We start from the raw sequence: 19,230 nt of genomic DNA, 5'->3' as shown, positions 1-19,230 counted from the left end.
GGCTTCAACATGGCAATACATGCCTCCTGAACCAAGTGTTTTGGTGAACAAGATGGTAACTGCATGCTATTTATGACCTCCCTCAACTGTCACATAGCATCACTTGATAGTATTCTATTAGTTGAAGCAGTTGCAAGCCTGCCCAGTTACAAAGGGAGGGGACCCAGGTCAAACTATTAAAGTAAAAGTAATTTCAAATAATTTGTAGCCGTGTTTTAAAACTGCCATCTACTTTTAAAATTTCATTTTCAGTATTTTGTTGTTAGTATAGAAATATATGTATGTTGACTTTATAGCTTAAAGGTTAGCACTAACTAGTTTTAGTCAGCTTTCTTTTTTCTGGGTGGATTTCTTAAGAGTTTTCTAAGGTAAACAATTACATTGTCTACAAATAAAGACAGTTTTACTTCTTCCTTTCCAATCTTTTTACTATTTGAATGCTTGTTTATTTTCTTATTGTTCTAGCCTGGACCACCAGTAGAATGATGAATATAAGTGGTGAGAGTGAGACTGTCTTGCTCTTGACCGTAGGGGGAAAAACATTCAACATTTCATTATATGTATTTTTGGAGATGCCCGGTATCAGACTACACTTCCTTCTATTCCTAGTTTGTGTAGTTTTTATCGCTAATTTGGTGTAGTTCAGAGGGAATGGTTTCATCAAAAGAATCATTCTGGGGCATGGGGTGGAGAGGATGGTTTAGGGATTAAACTGTTCCACCTCAGATTATCAGGCCTTAGATGAAGTGTGCAACCTAGATCCCTGGAATGCACAGTTCACAATAGGGTTGGTGTTCCTATGAGAATCTAATGCTGCAGCTGATCTGAGAGAAGGTGGAGCTCAGATGGTATCTGTCACTCACCTCCTGCTTCCTAACAGGCCACAGATCTATTATCAATCCACGGCCCAGGCATTGGGGACCTCAGATGTAGTAGTTTGCCAAATACTTTTCTACATTTATAGAAATGATTAGGTGGATGTTTTCCTTTATTCTGTTAATACGATGAATTACACTGATTAACTTTCTTTTTTTTTTTTGAGACAAGGTCTCATTTTGTTACCCAAGCTGGAGTGCAGTGGTATAATCTTGGTTCACTGCAGCCTTGATGACCTCCTGGGTTCAAGTGATCCTCCCGCTTCAGCCTCCTGAGTAGATGAGACTACAGTTGTGCACAACCATGCCTGGCATTGTTGTTGTAGAGATGGGTAATTGCTGTGTTGCCCAGGCTGGTCTTGAATTCTAGGCTCAAGTGATCCTCCTGCCTTGGTCTCCCAAAGCATTGGGATTACAGGCAAAAGCCTAGCCTAAATTCCTTTTATGTTCCAGTTGCCATACTAGCTGCTATGTCTTCAATGGTTATGTAGCTTTTATAGTGCATTAGGGTAAAAATATGCTAAACATTAAATAACTAGTAAGCCGTCTCATTAATTACATTGTTCTGTCTCACCCACCCGAGTAGCTGGGACTACAGTTATTTATCTCTTTACTATTTATCTCTTTAATTTAGTCTATTTTTGATTCATGTATTTTGAACCTCTGTTATTAGATGTATACATCTAATACATGTTCCTAATGAATTGGCCCTTTTATGTTTATCAAATGACTCTTTAGAAATACTTGTCTTGAAGTCTACTCTGTCTGAGATTACTACAGTCACTCCAGCTTTCTTATGCTCCATGTTTACACAGCATATTTTTCTATCCTTTTACTTTCAATCTGTGTCTTTATATTTAAAAAATTGCATATGGCTGAGTCTTGCTTTTTATCCAGTCTGACAGTTTTTGCCTTTTAATATAAGTGTTTAGTCAATTTACATGTAATGTAATTATTGATATTACTGCTTATACATCTACCATTTTGCTTGTTCTATCTCTAGAAAAAATTCTTTATTTTCTGAATTTTTTGGGGTCACTCAAATAAGTTTTAGTATTTCCAGCTGGAAAATTGTGTTTCCAGCTATTGCTCATAATGGCAATTTAAGGCTGAGTTAAAAACATGGAAATAAAATGAAGTAATTAAATTCACTTACAGCAATATTTGTCAATAGAGACTGCTAAAGCTGGTTATGGAGACCTAAATGAGAAGCAGATATATCTTGTAACAAAATTATAAAACATATGAATTATGATTGAGACTCTAACGCTGACTCTGCAAGCATCTGGATAGTCTTCTTGAATCAGCTGTAAGGTGTAGATCAGGCGTCCCCAAACTGCGGCCCCCTGAGGCCATTTATCCAGCCCCCCGCCGCACTTCAGGAAGGGGCACCTCTTTCACTGGTGGTCAGTGAGAGGAGCACAGGATGTGGCGGCCCTCCAACGGTCTGAGGGACAGTGAACTGGCCCCCTGTGTAAAAAGTTTGGGGACGCCTGGTGTAGATCCTTGTATCATTGTGCTTCCTTCAAGGTACTCCTACATGTGAGCAGTTTCTACATTCACTTATCTGTTCAAAATGTATTTCCTAAAATGCCTACTATGTTCAAGGTGAGGTAACCAATATGAAGAATAAAACTTTAATTTTAAAAGTTCCTATTTCAGTAACATACAATTTACTTAAAGGGATAAGTACAAAAATAATTCTTATAAACTGCAAAGTGTATCTGGCATATGGTAAATATTTAATAAATGTTAATGATAAAAATTTAAATTCTTGTTATACATTATGTGTTATGTATCATAAATACATATCTCTTTTTAAAAAGATCTGATGTCATTTGGAAGGACATCATTTAGGATTGAAGTGGGGCAGGTAGATCAGAAGGTATTTCACGAATGAGGTAGCATTTAAGTTGTTCCTTGACAGATGGCTGGAATTTTGACAGGCAAAGATGTAAGAAGGTGTATCAAGAAAAGAAATAACAAGTAAATATATGGAGGTGGGAAAATCCAGGGGAGTATTTGAGGACTAGTGAATATTTCAGTTTACATGTAAACATAGGGTTCCTAAGGATAACAGTGAATAAAGCTGAAAAGTAGGTTGGATGCTGGCCCCATCAAGCATCTTGAATGTCAGAATAAGGAACTGAAAGTTAATTCAGAAGGCAGTAGGCAATCAGTGGATTATCAATTGGGGAATTATGTGATCAGAGAAATGCTTTATAAAACTTTATCTGGAAGAAATACATAAAGTCTAGAACACTGGAGAGACTGGGGAAGAACTTTCCCACCAACTACACCATGAATGATTTAAAATTCAGCCCTCAGGACATCTGAGGCTTGGCAGAGCCGTCTCCTCAGGGCCAGTCACGTCCAGCAATGAGTAGTTATCAATTTTTATCCCAGTATGCTATACAAAGTTTTATTATTTTATAAGTGTGTCATGATGTGGAAAAAGCACTAAACTAGAGAACCAGGAAAGACTGGGATGGGGTAAATATAAATATGATGTTACGGGCGTCAAACAGTCCTTGTGGTAATGATGCTAGAAACAGTTGGAGACAAGTGGGTGTGAATTAACAGGTTTTAGAGACTGACTACATGTCCAGTAAACAGGCTTAAAAATACTTGTAGAGAAACGGCAAGGTTTAAAAAGGTAATAGGTAGCAAAGGTAGTGACAGAGGTCATCAGAGTTAAGGAGAAAGAGAAATTCTGATATTCAAGTAACTAGCATGGAAGCTGAAACAACTAAAGATGATGGCCAGGAAAAATTATAACCATTTTTCCTTATTAGTACCTCCAAAGCCCTTGGGAAAGGTGTATAAGTCTCTTAGGAATAAACAGGATTGCTCAGGAATTTTATGCATACTCACATCCTTTTCTTTGGCTTCTGGCACTAAGAAAATATTGTTAAGGGTATGGGGCAGAAAGACTTAGGAAGGCACACACTATTTTCAAGGAAATAGTTGCATTTAGGCCACCGTTAACACTAGAATTGCAGAGGAAAAAGGGAGGACAGGCATGAGTATGAGTGGGAGATGGATTCTATTTAAATTTTTTCACTTAAAAAAACAGCTCTCCTATGATACAATTTATGTACCATAAAATACCCTCTGCCCCTTAAGTAGCTTTTAAAGTGTACAATTAAGTGATTTTTAGTATATACACAGAGCTGTGCAACCAGGGATGCCATTCCACTTCACTTGAACTGATGGGGTAATAAAAATATTATGTTTTTTATTAATATTACATATTACAGAAACGATTTCTAACCATACAAACTTCACAACACTGAGCTGGAGCCACAAATATACTGACTTATTTAAACTTCACAGAAAGGACTGAAAGCTCTATCTTCAGGACAAGGAAAAGGCATTCTATTTGGAAATAAGACTAAGAATATTTATAAAGAAAAGAAGTAGTAGTTACTGCTGGATTTTTTTTTTTTTCCAAGTAAAATATTTTGTCTGTTAGCTGTACCCTACAGGATATCCAGCTATGGAACATTTAGTTTTGGCAATGTGATAAAATTAATCATTTTTATAGCATGACCCCAGTGACCTTGGGCTCCAAACCTCCAGCTTTCACCTCTTTTGGACCTTATCCGTACCTTTATGGAGATTCTCTAGTGGCTCCAGGACTCCCCTCCGGAAGGAGGCCATGGGGTCTTGAACACAGGACCGAAGACTCAGCATACTCTGCAGGTGAGGTTCCCGAAGAAGCTGCTCCCGATAGGCTGTCAGCTGAGGTGAGCGGCAGAGCAAGGCAGCAACATTGTGGACAAATTCTGGCACCAAGCAGGTATAGGCATTATCTGCTTGACAATAGTGATAGGCAACCACCTACAAAAGAAAGACGAGAATGCAAACAGGCTTATCAGTAGTAAGAGCAATAGCTATGATTATCAGCTATTGAGTGATTGTACTAGAAATCACTCAATATTTCAGTATTACATAATACTTTGTCTCTTCATTCTTCAACTTTTTCAAGTAAACATAAAAGCTGCTAACTCAGAAAATGTCTGATTTATGTAAGATCAGAAATTTGATATATTACTTCTATTGTATAGATGATATCATAACCCAGAATAAAATTTATAAATAAAAATTGAGTTTTCCTCTGGATTATAAATAGGAAGCAAGCCTGAAAACACTGATATCCCCAACATTTATTCAGCATGGAGCAGTATAGGAAAGAGACTAATCTGTAAACAAAAGCATTAGGAATAAAATAATCCAAGAAAAATTATGTTAGTCTCAACAAACACATATACTTCTGTCAATTTTTTGATTACAGGTATGTTATAAACTAAGCCTTATAAAAATAAAATAATTCAGATTTTAATTTTAGCATTAAATGTTTTCTAAGCACCCAGGCAGAGACAGAAAAAGAGTATCACAATTAGATAAAAGAAGAAGGGGTGAGATTTTTGTTAGACGTGGGTCTTAAATTCAAAGAACACAGAAAATTTATAAGCCTTAATATTATCCAGGGTCTGGGCTGACTGTCTAAGATCTGGAGTTTTAGGCTCTGTTTTTTTGTTTGTTACAATCTGCACAGCAGTCACCCCACGTCTTCTAGCTGTTCTCTTTGCTTCCAGGGCAAGTACAAAGGGTGATTTTAATCTAGGCCACTTTTCTGGCTCATTACTACCCAGAAAAGAGATTGGATTGTGTATAAAATACAAAACTGGAAGGGGTAGATTCAGTTGGAATGTAGAGAAAGCACTCAGCATGGTGCTCGGCATTTAGTAAATCATAGCAATGTTAGCTGATGTCACCATTATCATTACCATCTCCATCCTCCTCACTACCATCATCACCACCACCACCATTCTTAAGGATCTGTATACTATTTTTTTCAGCTACTGGTTTTGTGCCTATATACTGGCAACGGAAATCTGTCCTGAGGCATCCGTAGACATACTACTGGAATTCCAGTTCTTCAGGCGTCTCTCAGAGAGCATAATCTCTAATTCATCAGGTGTCTCTCAGTCATCTACTAAAGAGTTCTTTTTTGAAAAGACTCTTAATCTACTGGTATGGTCATCCTAGCTCTTTTAACATGTTGGAAATGTCAATATATTTTAAACACCTGAAATCCTTCTCATTAAACATAAAATAACCCCCAAACAACACAGGAAATGTTACTAAATACATAAAGCTGAAGATAGGAATTGCTTAAGTGAAGCAATGAAGTCTGAGCACAATATGGAAACTGGAAATCAGAGGTTGTATTTCAAAAATCCTTCACTCTTTTCTTCAGACAGATTGGTGGTGGTTATTTTACCTATTTTATTTTACCTATCTTAAACACAATGTAAGGCACCTAAATAGAAAACTTGTCAGCAATTGATCTGTCCTTTCAAAGAAAAGTGAATGCCAATGGTTATGTCTACATGGGTACAAATCTCCACTTGATAAAAAGCAAATAGCAAACCTCTAAATCAATATAAACTTTAATCATATTTGACTTCAACTGATTCCACATGTTGAGTCTAAGCACAGCTGAGAAAAATCAACTGTAACATCTTAAAATAAGAAAATATCATTTTAAAGATAAAAATTGTGATATTTAGAAACAGGATTCTTTTCCCGATTTCATTTAAAAAAACCATCTGTGCTCTTGGCTGAAGGTTTCATCTAACAAAAGACAATGCTGAAGTTGCACCTTCTGTGCTGGCGAGGTTGTGGATCAAAAGGAATGCTTATGCACTATTGGTGGGAGTGTAAATTAGTTCAATCACTATTGAAAAGTATAGTGATTCCTCAAAGACCTAAAAACAGAACTACCATTCAACTCAGCAGTCCCATTACTGGATAAACACTCAAAGAAATACAAATCATTCTATCATAAAGACACATGCACATGTATGTTCATTGCAGCACTATTCTCAATAGCAAAGACATGGAATCAACCTCAACGCCCATCAATGGCAGACTGGATAAAAAAAAAAAAAACAAAACTGGTACATATACATCACAGAATACTATATGCAGCTATAAAAAAGAATGAGATCATGTCCTCTGCAGGAACATGGATAGAACTGGAGGCCATTATCTTTAGCAAACTAATGCAAGAACAGAAAACCAAATACTGCATGTTCTCACTTGTAAGTGGGAGCAAAAAATGAGAACACATGGACACATAGAGAGGAACAACACAAACTGAGGCCTACTGGAGGGCGGAGAGTGGGAGGAAGGAGAGGATCAGGAAAAATAACTAATGAGTACTAGGCTTAATACCTGGGTGATAAAATTCTCTGTATAACAAACCCCTGTGACACGAGTTTACCTATATAACAAACCTGCACATGTGCCTCTGACCTTAAAATAAAAGTTAAAAAAATAATAATAAAGAAAAAAGAAAGACTGGAAAGAAGCCAAAGACATCCAGTTTCACCACTACTCTCCAACATAATATGAGAGATCTGGGTGGCACTATAAAGAAAAAGAAAAGAAATAAGAAAAGCAGAGACTTAAGTGGAAGGGATAGTTTTTATTATTAAAATGTATAGTTATCTATACAGAGAAAAGCAAGCTATTAGAATTAACAGAGTTCAAGATTTTTGGTACAAGATCTTGTAAAAATTAGTAACATTTTTGACTCCAGCAATAACTACTTAGAATTGTAGTAAAAATATTATATCCACAAAGGTATGAGGTAGAAAATTTAACTAAGAATATTTAAAATAAAGTTGCACCTTCTGTGGCTGCCTCTCTTTCTTTTAATTTTAGATATTTCTTGGCATTCCAAATATAAAGTCTTAATGCCTTTGCAGAATTCAGGCAACATCTTCATTAGATTTGCACTGTGTCTCAAAATAGATTATTTACTAGACATTTTAAAGTAGCTACATAATAGATACATATACATATAATCTGTCAAAAACATCTGTTACTTCCTTTAAATTTTCTATTATCTATAACTTTCCCTATGTATAAAAATAGAAAATAAGCCTGAAAATGCCATTTTTTTCCTTCAGTTTCTCATTGGTACCAGTGCTCAGTAACAGATACTAGATCGTTCCTGCACCTTTGACAAAGTCATCATGCCCAGCCATACACAGTCACTATTATTACAACTCCTGGGGAATGGTTCAGGATTAGTCCACCCATAATAATGATTTATGAAACCTTTCTCCTTGGTGAATTCTTATCTCTCAAAATAACTTGCTTACATTTCATTTTTTTAGCTATATCTTATATTATTTTTTCAAGTTTTTCTTCCATCAAATTCCTAAACTTTTATTAAAACAATTCCATCCACAGCATATCTGATATAAGAAGAGCTGCATTATTTCTTTGGAGGGAGACAGCTAGTAAGTTTTAGGTGACTCTTGTGAGGGAAGAAAGAAAAGTGCAGGCCTGTGGGCTATATACAGAAAGAAAAGACTGGAGGTCAGTAACAGCTCTGTGTATAAAATCTCTTGATTTAATGCTGTGTATAAAAAATGATAAAACTACTCATAAACTTCATCAAAGGAAATGAGTGGCAGCAAAAATGTCACAGTTGTGTTAAGTCATAGGCTGCACTCTCCACAGACCATTTTCTACTTCAAATGAAGAACTGGTGACAGAATTAAGCTAATCTCACATAAAGAGAAGACAGCTGTGAATATCCAAAGTTTGTTTGGACATACAATTCTAATTTCCATACTGACTGGCATTTGTATCATTTAAACTAATATTGCGACTGCCCTTCCCCAGGTCAGCTGTCACACACTGACTCCACGTCTCCTTTTCATCACTCCTTCTTGTGAATGTCTTCTTCCTCACTACCACCCGATTGATTTCCTAATCAGCACAACCCTTCCAACTCTAAAGTTTGATTTTTAATAGTTTTGGGACTTGATGACTCACCATAAATAACGACTCTCTTTTCCTTTTCTCTTAGTCCCTCAATTCTGACTCTAATCCTCATGCTGGGACTAGAAGCTAAAAATAGACCCCAGACTAGAGTTCTGCCTCAGTAATTTTCCAGCTTGGGGCCCTACCACATATATTTTGGCAGTAGGACTTTTATTATTTTTTAACTTTTCACTTTCAACTAACTTTAGACTTACAGAAATATTGCAAAAGTAGTACACAGAGTTTCTATTTATCTCTTATCCAGCTTCTCTTATTATTTTGAGTTGGAGTTTCGTTCTTTTTACCCAGGCTAGAGTGCAATGGCGTGATCTCGGCTCACTGCAACCTCCGCCTCCTGGGTTCAGGCAATTCTCCTGTCTCAGCCTCCTGAGTAGCTGGGATTACAGGCACGCACCACCATGCCCAGCTAATTTTTTGTATTTTTAGTAGAGACGGGGTTTCACCATGTTGACCAAGATGGTCTTGATCTCCTGACCTCATGATCCACCCGCCTCTGCCTCCCAAAGTGCTGGGATTACAGGCGTGAGCCCGGTGCTTCTATTATTAACATCTTATATAACAATAGCAAAATTATCAAAACCAGGAAATTAACATTGGCAATACTATTACCTACAGACATTACTCAAATTGTACAGTTTTTCCACTATGTCTTTTCTTGTTCCTGGATTCTATCCAGGACCCCATTCTGTATTTGGTTATTTCTCTTTAGTCTTGTGGAGTCTGTAAGAGATCCTTAGTCTTTGTCTTCTATTACCTCGACACTGTTTTTTTTTTTTTTTTTTTGAGATGGAGTCTCGCACTATTGCCTGGGCTGGAGTGCAATGATGCAATCTCAGCTCACTGCAACCTCTGCCTCCTGGGTTCACGCGATACTCCTGCCTCAGCCTCCTGAGTAGCTGGGATTATAGGCGTACACCACCACACCTAATTTTTTTGTAGTTTTAGTAGAGACAGGGTTTCACCATGTTGGCCAGGCTGGTCTCAAACTCCTGATCTCGTGATCCACCCACCTCAGTCTTCTAAAGTCCTGGGATTACAGGATACTGATGACTTATTTTGTTGAATGACTCTCAGTTTTGGTTTGATGTTTTCTCCTGATGTAACTGAGAGTTTTTGTGAAGAATACCAGAAAAACTGTGTTGTATCCCTCTTCGTGGATCATATCACAGGGTTTATGATGGTGACATGTTTTTTACTGGTGATATAGTTTGGGTATTTGTCTCTGCCCAAATCTCATGTTGAAATGTAATTCCCAATATTGGAGGGAGGGCCTGGAGAGAGATGTTAGAGTTGTGGGGGCAGATCTTTCAAGGGTTGGTGCTGTCCTCACCTCAGTGAGTGAATTCTCACAAGATTTGGTCATTTAAATGTGTGTAGCACCTCCCCAACCCACCTCCTCCTCTGGCCACGTGACGTGCCTGCTAGCACCTTACCTTCCACCATGAGTGAAAGCTCTCCAAGGCCTCCTCAGAAGCTGGATAGATGCCAGTGCCATGCTCAAACAGTTTGCAGGACCATTTCAATCAAACCTCTTTTCTTTAGAAATATCCAGTCTCAGGTATTTCTTTATAGCAATGCAATAATGGCCTAACACAACTGGTAATGTTGCCCTTGATCACTTTGTTAAGTTTCTGCTAGGTTCTTCTACAGTCATCTTTCCCTTTGCAGTTAATAAATATCTTAAGGGAGATACTTTTGAGGATATGCAAATCCTTCTTTTCCTCAAACTTTCACCCATTAATTTTAGTATCTATCAGTGGGTCTTGTCTGTGGCAGTAATTACTGTGGTGTGTTTGCCTAATAATTTCCTATTCCTTTCTTTCTTTCTACATTTATTAAATAGAATCCTATTGGAAGAAAGAGTTCTCCCTTATCTCCCACTTATTTATTATTGTTTTTTGTAAGCATGGGCTAATTTTATCCTGTCAGTTATAATTCAATACTGTATTGATTTTGTTGCTCAATTTGTTCCAGCTTTAGTCACTAGGATCTCCTTCAGGTTGATGCTGTATTCTTTCAGTAAGCCTCTACCTTTTCTTTTCTTTCTTTTTTTTTTTTTTGAGCAAGTTCTTGCTTTTTGGCACCACAAGATGTTCTGGACTTATTTTGTATTTTCCCTGCCTCTGGGATCATCTACTTCTCCAAAAAGCCTCTGTTCTTTTTATTGAAGAATGGTATTTAGAAAAAAGATCTGGGCGCCACTTGTGATTACTGTTATTGAGGTGTCACACTTCAGGGCTCTCACTGAATGAAGCTAAGAAATACAAGTATGTATAAAGGTGTACCTCAGAGATACTGCTGGTTTTATTCCAGACCTCCACAATAGAACAGTGGAATGAGGTAAGTCACTCAATTTTTTTGGTTTCCCTGTGCAAATAAAAGTTATGTTTACACTATAATCTATTAAGTGTGCAATAGTATCGTCTAAAAAGACCCAAGGTACATACCCTAATTTAAAAATACTTTATTGTTAAAAATGCTAACGATCACATGAACCTCCAATGAGTCATATCTTTTTGCTTGTGTCGGGGGGTGGTTCTTGTCTCGATATTGAAGGCTGCTGACAGACTAGGGTGGTGATTGCTGAAGGATGGGGTGACTGTGGCAAATGCTTAAAATAAGACAACAATAAACTTTGCTGCATTGACTCTTCCTTTCATTAAAGATTTCTCTGCAGTATGTGATACTCTTTGATAGCATTTTACCCACAGAACTGCTTTCAAAATTGGAGTCAATCCTCTCAAACCCTGGCACTACTTTATCAACGAAGTATATGTAATATTCTAAATCCTTTATTGTTATTTTTACAATGCTCACAGCATCTTCACCAAGTATAGATTCCATCTTAAGAAACCACTTTCTTTGCTCTTCCATAGGAAGCAACTCCATACCCATTCGAGTTGTCATGAGATTACAGGCAGTGCTCGACTTACGACCATGGTCGGGACCATTGGATTTGGTCATAAGTTGAGTAGGCTATTGTACAGTTGAAATGGTACACGCGGAGATGGTAGTGCTGCCAGAAGCTGGTCCGCACTGTCGTACACCCAGCTGGGCAACGTTTGCGGTGCCAGACGCGGAGCAGTCGTGGCTAGTGATTGTGGTCGTAAAGTCGAATGGTCGTTAAGTTGCATAGGTCGTAAGTCGATCAATACCTGTATAGCAATTCAGTCACATTTTCAGGCTCCATTTATAATTCTAGTTCTCACTACTTCAGCCACATCTGCAGTTACTTCCTCCACTGAAGTCTTGAACTTCTCGAGGTCATCCATGATGGCTGAAATCAATTTCTTCCAAACTCCTAGTAATGTTGGTATTGACCTCCTATGAATCACAAATGTTCTTTATGGCATCTAGAATGGTGAATCCTTTCCAGATGAAAATTTTGAAAATCCTTTTCAATTTACTCTGCCAAGCTCCATTAGAATAATTACTATCTATGGCAGTTCTAGCCTTATGAAATGTATTTCTTAAATTATAAGACTTAAAAGTCAAAATTACTCCTTGATCCAAGGGCTAAAGAATGAACGTTGTGTTAGCAGGCATAACAACAATAATCTCCTTGTATGTCACTATCAGAGCTCTTCGGTGACTAGATGTATTGTCCATGAGCAGTAGTATTTTGAAAGTTGTCTTTTTTTTCTGCATAGATCTCAACAGTGGGCTTAAAATATTCAGTAAACCATGCTGTAAACAGATGAGCTGTCATCCAGGCCTTATTGCTTCATTTACAGAGCACAAGTAGAGTAGATTTAGCATCATTCTTAAGGGCCCTAGGATTTTTGGAATGATAAATGAGCACTGGCTTTAACTGAAAGTCAGTAGCTACATTAGTCCCTAACAAGAGTCAGTCTGTCTTTTGAAGCTCTCAAGGCAGGCACTGACTTCTCCTTAGCTATAAAAGTCCTAGATGGCACCAGCTTCCCACAGAAGGTTATTTTGTCTACACTGAAAATCTACTGTTGCTCTTGGGTGGCCCTGGCCAGGGAAGATGAGTTGCGTGTGTCAGTTCAACTGGCCATAGTGGTAGGAGTAGAGGCAGTGGGGCCTGTGTGACCACCTGGGTTTGTGAAATGGCTGCTGGCACTTCTGAATCCAGTGGGGCTGATTGCAAAGGAGACTCAAGGAACAGCGCCAAGTTAGATGCTGATTACTCACTTTGAGTCCTTTATTGCGGAGTCTGTTCATTACCAACAGGGTACTCTGAATATATGCCTGATGTTGCTAAATGTAAACAATGGGTAGAAAGAAGGATTTTCCAAATGAATTTGAAAAACTTACTGTAGAAAATTCACCCAATCAAGAAGGCGGAATTAGTAAGAGTCAAGGAAGAGCAGGGCAAGGAGAGAAGAAAAAACAGAAGAGAAGTGGAAGGGGTCAAATAAAACAAAACAAAAAAAGACGAAGAAATATGTGAAAACAGCATGTGGCCTTGTAACTTTTGAAATTGATCTTAAAGCAGCACAAAGATTTTTTTGCTCAATAATTCTGTGGTACCTCAGTAACAGGGGAGGATGAAATTATTCAGGAAGACTCTACAAGTGACATAATTGATGTCATTCAGAAAAAAACAGCCAGAGATAGATGATGACAGCATCAAAGATCCTGAAGAAGTAGTTTAAAAAATATGTCTGTATTTAATGGCCGGAACTGAGAGTTGATACCGTCAAAGGGAGAGAAGCCTGTTCAATAAATAAATACACACACACACATACACTCTTATCTTACAGTAAAACTGTAGACTGCATTCATTCCTGGCATTTTCACTGTTCTGTACAACGCTGTTTGGTTTTTTATTGCCAAAGTTAAATAAATATGCATGAAACAGAATTTAGTCAAATAAAATATTTTGGTCATTTGTTACTGACTTTTCCCTTTCTGTCTTTTTACTTAATTTTTTTTTTTTTTTTTGGAAAAACCCAGTAGATTTTTTGTGGGAAGCATTTCTGTTGATTATTTTACTGATCTAATGCTGAGCGATTTTTAAAAAGAATTTGAATTTGACTTCCTCATCTGTAATATGTCTCCTTGCTTCTTTGATGTGGTAGTTCAGAGATGAGTGAGAATCTCATAGATTTGTGGTTGAATTTGCTTCCTGTTATCAAGTCCACTTGTGGGCACAATAACATACTGTTCAAACTATTCTGGAAATTCTTTGTTAAAGTATACTAAAAGCCTTAAGACCATGTGTACTGTCTGAAATAGTAAGCCACTTCTTTGACATCATTCTAAAGAAATAATCAGCCTGGCAATAAACTTATGAAGGAAGGTGTTCATCACAATGTTATTTATAATGTCAAAAGATTGCAAATAATATAAACAATGGGAAATGGTTAAAGAAGTGATAATGCATCATGAGGTAGAATATTATGCATGTGTTTTAAAACCGTATTTTCTAAGAATATCTGGAAACACATTGGGCAATGTCAAGTTGGGGAAGACCCCAGATACATTATTATTATTATTATTATTATTTGGGATGGAGTTTCACTCTTGTTGCCCAGGCTGGAGTGCAATGGCGCCATCTTGGCTCACTGCCACTTCTGCCTCCTGGGTTCCAGCAATTCTACTGCTTTAGCCTCCCAAGTAGCTGGAATTACAGGCATGTCCAGCTAATTCTTTTATTTTTAGTAAAGATGGGGTTTCACCATGTTGACCAGGCTGGTCTCAAGCTCCTGACCTCAGGTAATCCACTCACCTTGGCCTCCCAAAGTGCTAGGATTACAGGTGTGAGGTACCACACACCTACCCTACATTTTAGATATTTATTATCATCATTGTTCTCAGTTGAAGTCCATTCACAAAGGCTAGAGGCTCTTGTTCTTCTATAAATTATGTAAGTAAAATTCTGCTAACCAATAAAAATAATATACACTCATGTTTAATAGAGAGTCTGGAAAATACCAATTAAGACATATCTTTCTCACAAAAGAATGAACACTTTTAATGACTGCATTAGATGAATTTAAACTTTAAGTCAGGTGCTGCAAATCAAAAAGATGACTTGTATTTTAAATTGCTATGGTCACCTTTAAGAAACTTAGAACCCATGAAACCATTGTTTACTGCCATGCAAATTATGATCTTGAATAATTAAAAAAATGAAGTGTTAGAAAAATGTGTAATAAAGATGTAAAGTAAAATAATGAAGAAAAAAGGAAAATCTATTGTTTAAAGGTAGCCACCTTCCTCAATTATCTTAGCTAGATCTTCTTGATAACTTGCTGCAGCTTCTCTATCAGCACTTACTGCTTCGCTTTGTACGTTTATGTTATGGAGATGGCTTCTTTCCTTAAACCTCAGGAACCTCAGGAACAGGTTGTTACCTGTTACCTTCAAATTCTTTTTCTGAAGTTTCTTTAACCTTCTTTCCTTAAACATCAGCAACCTCAGGAACAGGTTGTTACCTGTTACCTTCAAATTCTTTTTCTGAAGTTTCCTCACCTTTCTCAGGCTTCACAGAATTGAAAAGTTAGGGCCTTACTCTGGATTAAGCTTTGGCTTATAGAAAATTTTGTGGTTGGTTTGATTTTCTAACTAGACCACTAAAATTTTCTCCGTATCAGCAAAAAGCTTGTTTTGCTTTCTTACCATTCCTGTGTTCACTGAAGTAGCACTTTTAATTTCCTTCAAGAACCTTTCCTTTATACTCAAAACTTGATTACCTGTTTGGTGCAAAGGCCTAGCTTTCAGCCTATTTTGGGTTTTTGACATGCCTTCCTCACTAAGTTTAATCATTTCTAGCTTTTGATTTAAGTGAGAGATGTGTGGTTCTTCTTTTCACTTGAATGCTTAGAGGCCATTATGGTGTTATTCACTGGCCTACTTTCAATATGGTGTCTCAGAGAATAGGGAGGCCCAAGGAGACAGAGAGACGGGGGAATGGCTGGTCTGTAGAGTTGTCCGAACACATAAAACATTTATTAAATTTGCTGTCTTCATGGTGTCTCAAACCAATTACAATGGTAACATCAAAGACCACTGATCACAGACTACCGTAACAAATATTATAATAATTAAAAAGTTTGAAATATCACAAGCATTAACAAATATACATGGAGACATGAAGTGAACACATGCCGTCAGAAAACTGGTGTTCATAGGCTTGCTCCAGTATGAGACACTGTTTTCCCACAGCCTTGACAACAGAATGTTGTCATGTTTTAAAATTTTTTCTAGTTAAAAGGTAAAAACCCATATTGCAGTATTGATTTAGTCTGCATTTCTTTAGTTGTGAGTCTGAACATGTTTTCAAAATGTTTCAGGGCCATTTTAATCTCTATTGTCTGTTTATATCTTTTTCCCACTTTTCCATCAAGTTTTGGTCCCTTTTTCCTCAATTTTTAAGAGTTCTTTGACTAGAAGAGATATTCTTTATCTGTAGTATATGCTATATACATATTTTTAAAATTTTTATTGATTCATTAAAAAATAAACCTATTACATGCTGACATCTAAGAATATATTTTATGAAAAGAACTATTTTCAAAACAAACATTTCAGAAAGTGGCAGTTTTACATTTGTGCAATAGACTCCCAAATCTGCCTCTGCATTCAGTATGCTGCAAGAAACTGTTCTCAATTCAAGTATAAGAGGAAATGCCAGTCATATGTTGGAGAAGGGAAGGTGGATATTTTTCTTTGATACTATGCTAAAAGTTCACAAGTGGTAGGTTTTTATATTATTATGTTTGATTGACTAATCATAATTGTATCTATTTATGGGGCAAAATGCGATGTTTTGATATACGTATACAATGTAGTATGATGAAATCAAGCTAATTAACATGTATCACCTCCCTAATCTATCATCTTTTATGGTGAAACATTTAAAAGTTAGTTATTTTGAAATATATTATTGTAGTTATCCTGCTTTGTAACATATCTTAAAACTTATTCCCCCATCTATCTAAAAATCTGTACCCTTTGATCAACAACTTCTCCCATCCTTCTTCACACTCCCAGTCTCTGCTATCTTTCTACTATTTCTATGAGTAACTTTTTTAGATTCCACATATAAGTAAGATCATGCAGTATTTGTCTTTCTGTTTCTAGCTTATTTAACTTCGCATAATGTCCTCTAGTTTTATCCATGTTCTTGCAAAGGACAGGATTTCCTTCTTTTTAAAGGCTAAGTAGCATTCCATGATACAAACACACAGACACAATACACACACACACACACACACACACACCCATGTTTTAAAATTCTGTTTATTTTTTCTTCCGACTTTTATTTTAGGTACAGGGAGTACATGGGCAGGTTTGTTCTATGGGTAAATTGTGTGGGGTTTGGTGCACAAATGACGGTCACCCACAGAGTGCGCATAGTACCTGATAGGTAGTTTCTTGATCCTCACCTTCCTCCTACTCTCCACCCTCAAGTGAGCCCTGGTGTCTGTTGTTCTCTTCTTTGTGTCCACGTATACTCAGTGCTTAGCTCTTGTTTATTAGTAAGACCATGCAGTATTTGGTTTTGTGTTCCTGCAGCAATTTGCTAAGGATGATGGCCTCTGGCTGCATCCATGTTGCTGCAAAGGACATGAATGATTTCATTCTTTTTTTATGGACCAAGTTTTCTTTATCCAGGCCATCACTGATGGGCATTTGGGTTGATTTCATGGCTTTGCTATTGTGAAAAGTGCTACAACAATACATGCATACATGTCTTTATATTTATGTACAGAACAATTTATATTTCTTCGGGTATATACCCAGTAATGGGGTTGCTGGGTTGAATGGTAACTGTGTTTTAAGTACTTTGAGAAATTTCCAAACTGATTTTTAAAAAATAACACATTTTAAAAAACCAGCTTGGTTCCACATCTTGGCTACTGTGAATAATGCTGGAATGAATATGGAAGTGTGGCTATCCCTTTGACATTGATTTCAGTTTCTTGGGATATATACTTAGAAGCAGGATTACTGGATAATATGATGGTTCTAATTTTAAGTTTTTTGAGGAACCTCCATGCTATTTTCCATAATGGCTGTACTAATTTACATTCCCACCAACAAAGTAAAGAATGTCCTTTTCTCTACATCTTTGCCAACACTTATCTTTCATCTTTTTGGTAAAAGCCATTCTAATTGGTGTGAGATGATATCTCACTGTAGTTTTAATTTGCATTTTCCTAATGATTAGATATGCTGAGTATTTTTTCATGCACCTGTTGGCCATTTGTATGCTTTCTTTTGAGAAATGTCTGTTCAGAGGTCCTTTGCCCATTTTTTCATCAGGTTGTTTTCTTGCCATTGAATTGTTCTGAGTTCGTTTTATATTTTGAATATTAACTCCTTATCAGATGTATGGTTTGCAAAGATTTTCTTCCATTCTGTGAATTGTCTCCTCATTTTGTTAATTGTTTCTTTTGCTGTGCAAAAGGTTTTCAGTTTAGATGCCCTCCCATTTGTCTGTTTTTCCTTTTGTTGCCTATACTTTTGAGGTATTTTGTCAATATTTTCTCTCAGTTTATCAGCTGTCTTTTGACTTTGTTTCTGGTATTTTTTTTGTCATGTAACATTAAAAGTTTTCTTTCTTTCTTTCTTTTTTTTTTTTTGAGACAGAGTCTCACTCTATCACCCAGGTTGGAGTGCAGTGGTATGATTGTGACTCACTGCAGCCCAAACCTCTTGGACTCAAAGAATCCTTCCACCTCAGCCTCCTGAGTAGCTGAGACTATAGGCATGTGCCAGTACGCTCAGTTAATTTTTTTTTTTTTTTGGTGGTAGAGGCAGGGTCTCACTATGTTGCCCAAGCTGGTAAAATTTTTTCATGTGGCCATATTTGTCGATCCTTCCTTCTATTCCTCTAGCTCAGGTGTCCCCAAACTTTTTACACAGGGGGCCAGTTCACTGTCCCTCAGACCGTTGGAGGGCCACCACATACTGTGCTCCTCTCAATGACCACCAATGAAAGAGGTGCCCCTTCCTGAAGTGTGGCGGGGGGCCGGATAAATAATCTCAGGGGGCCGCATGCGGCCCACGGGCCATAGTTTGGGGATGCCTGCTCTAGCTTTAGATTTTAGAAAGCCTTTCTCTTCACCAAAGTTAAAGAGAAAGTTACTAAGTTTTCTTCCATTAGTTGCATGGCTTCATTTTAAAATATTTAGGTCCTTAATCCATTTGTTTATTCTTGTGCATGGTGTGAGATATGAGTTATCTATATGGTTATTTAGTTGTCTCAGCCCATTTAATTATAAAAAGTCCACCTTTACCCCAATGATCTGAAATACCACCTTTGTCAGACACTAAGTGTGCGCATGTCCTTGGGTCTAATTCTGAACTTTTTATTCTATTCCACTTGTCTATTGACTATTCACTTGTTTTGATTTAGGCTTTATAGTATGCGTCAATGGCTGGTAGTCAGAAAGCCCTGCTGTTTAATTAGCTGTAGCTGAGTTCAGGGTAATGTTTATCTTTGTTATAATTCTATATCTAAATAGCTGTACCCTGTAGATTGTTACTATTCAATTATAGATTA

The 19,230-nt window shown here is 37.1% G+C and overlaps 1 protein-coding gene and 1 pseudogene across 9 annotated transcripts in view; one reads left to right on the top strand and one right to left on the bottom strand.

Moving 5' to 3' along the window:
* TANC2 (tetratricopeptide repeat, ankyrin repeat and coiled-coil containing 2) overlaps positions 1-19,230 on the bottom strand; it is a 442,578-nt gene that overhangs the window by 80,168 nt on the left and 343,180 nt on the right. For all 9 annotated transcript variants that reach the window (XM_010330283.3, XM_010330284.3, XM_010330285.3 and 6 more), the window contains one exon: positions 4,487-4,718. In XM_010330283.3, coding sequence (XP_010328585.1) covers positions 4,487-4,718 — 232 coding nt within the window. The remainder of the gene's footprint in view (positions 1-4,486; positions 4,719-19,230) is intronic.
* On the top strand, positions 12,646-13,369 carry LOC104649995 (density-regulated protein pseudogene; annotated as a pseudogene).

This window comes from Saimiri boliviensis, chromosome 17 (assembly GCF_048565385.1).
Source record: "Saimiri boliviensis isolate mSaiBol1 chromosome 17, mSaiBol1.pri, whole genome shotgun sequence".
Classification (NCBI taxonomy): domain Eukaryota; kingdom Metazoa; phylum Chordata; class Mammalia; order Primates; family Cebidae; genus Saimiri; species Saimiri boliviensis.
The sequence above is the reverse complement of the archived record's forward strand: the minus strand, read 5'-3'. Positions and strand labels throughout refer to the sequence as shown.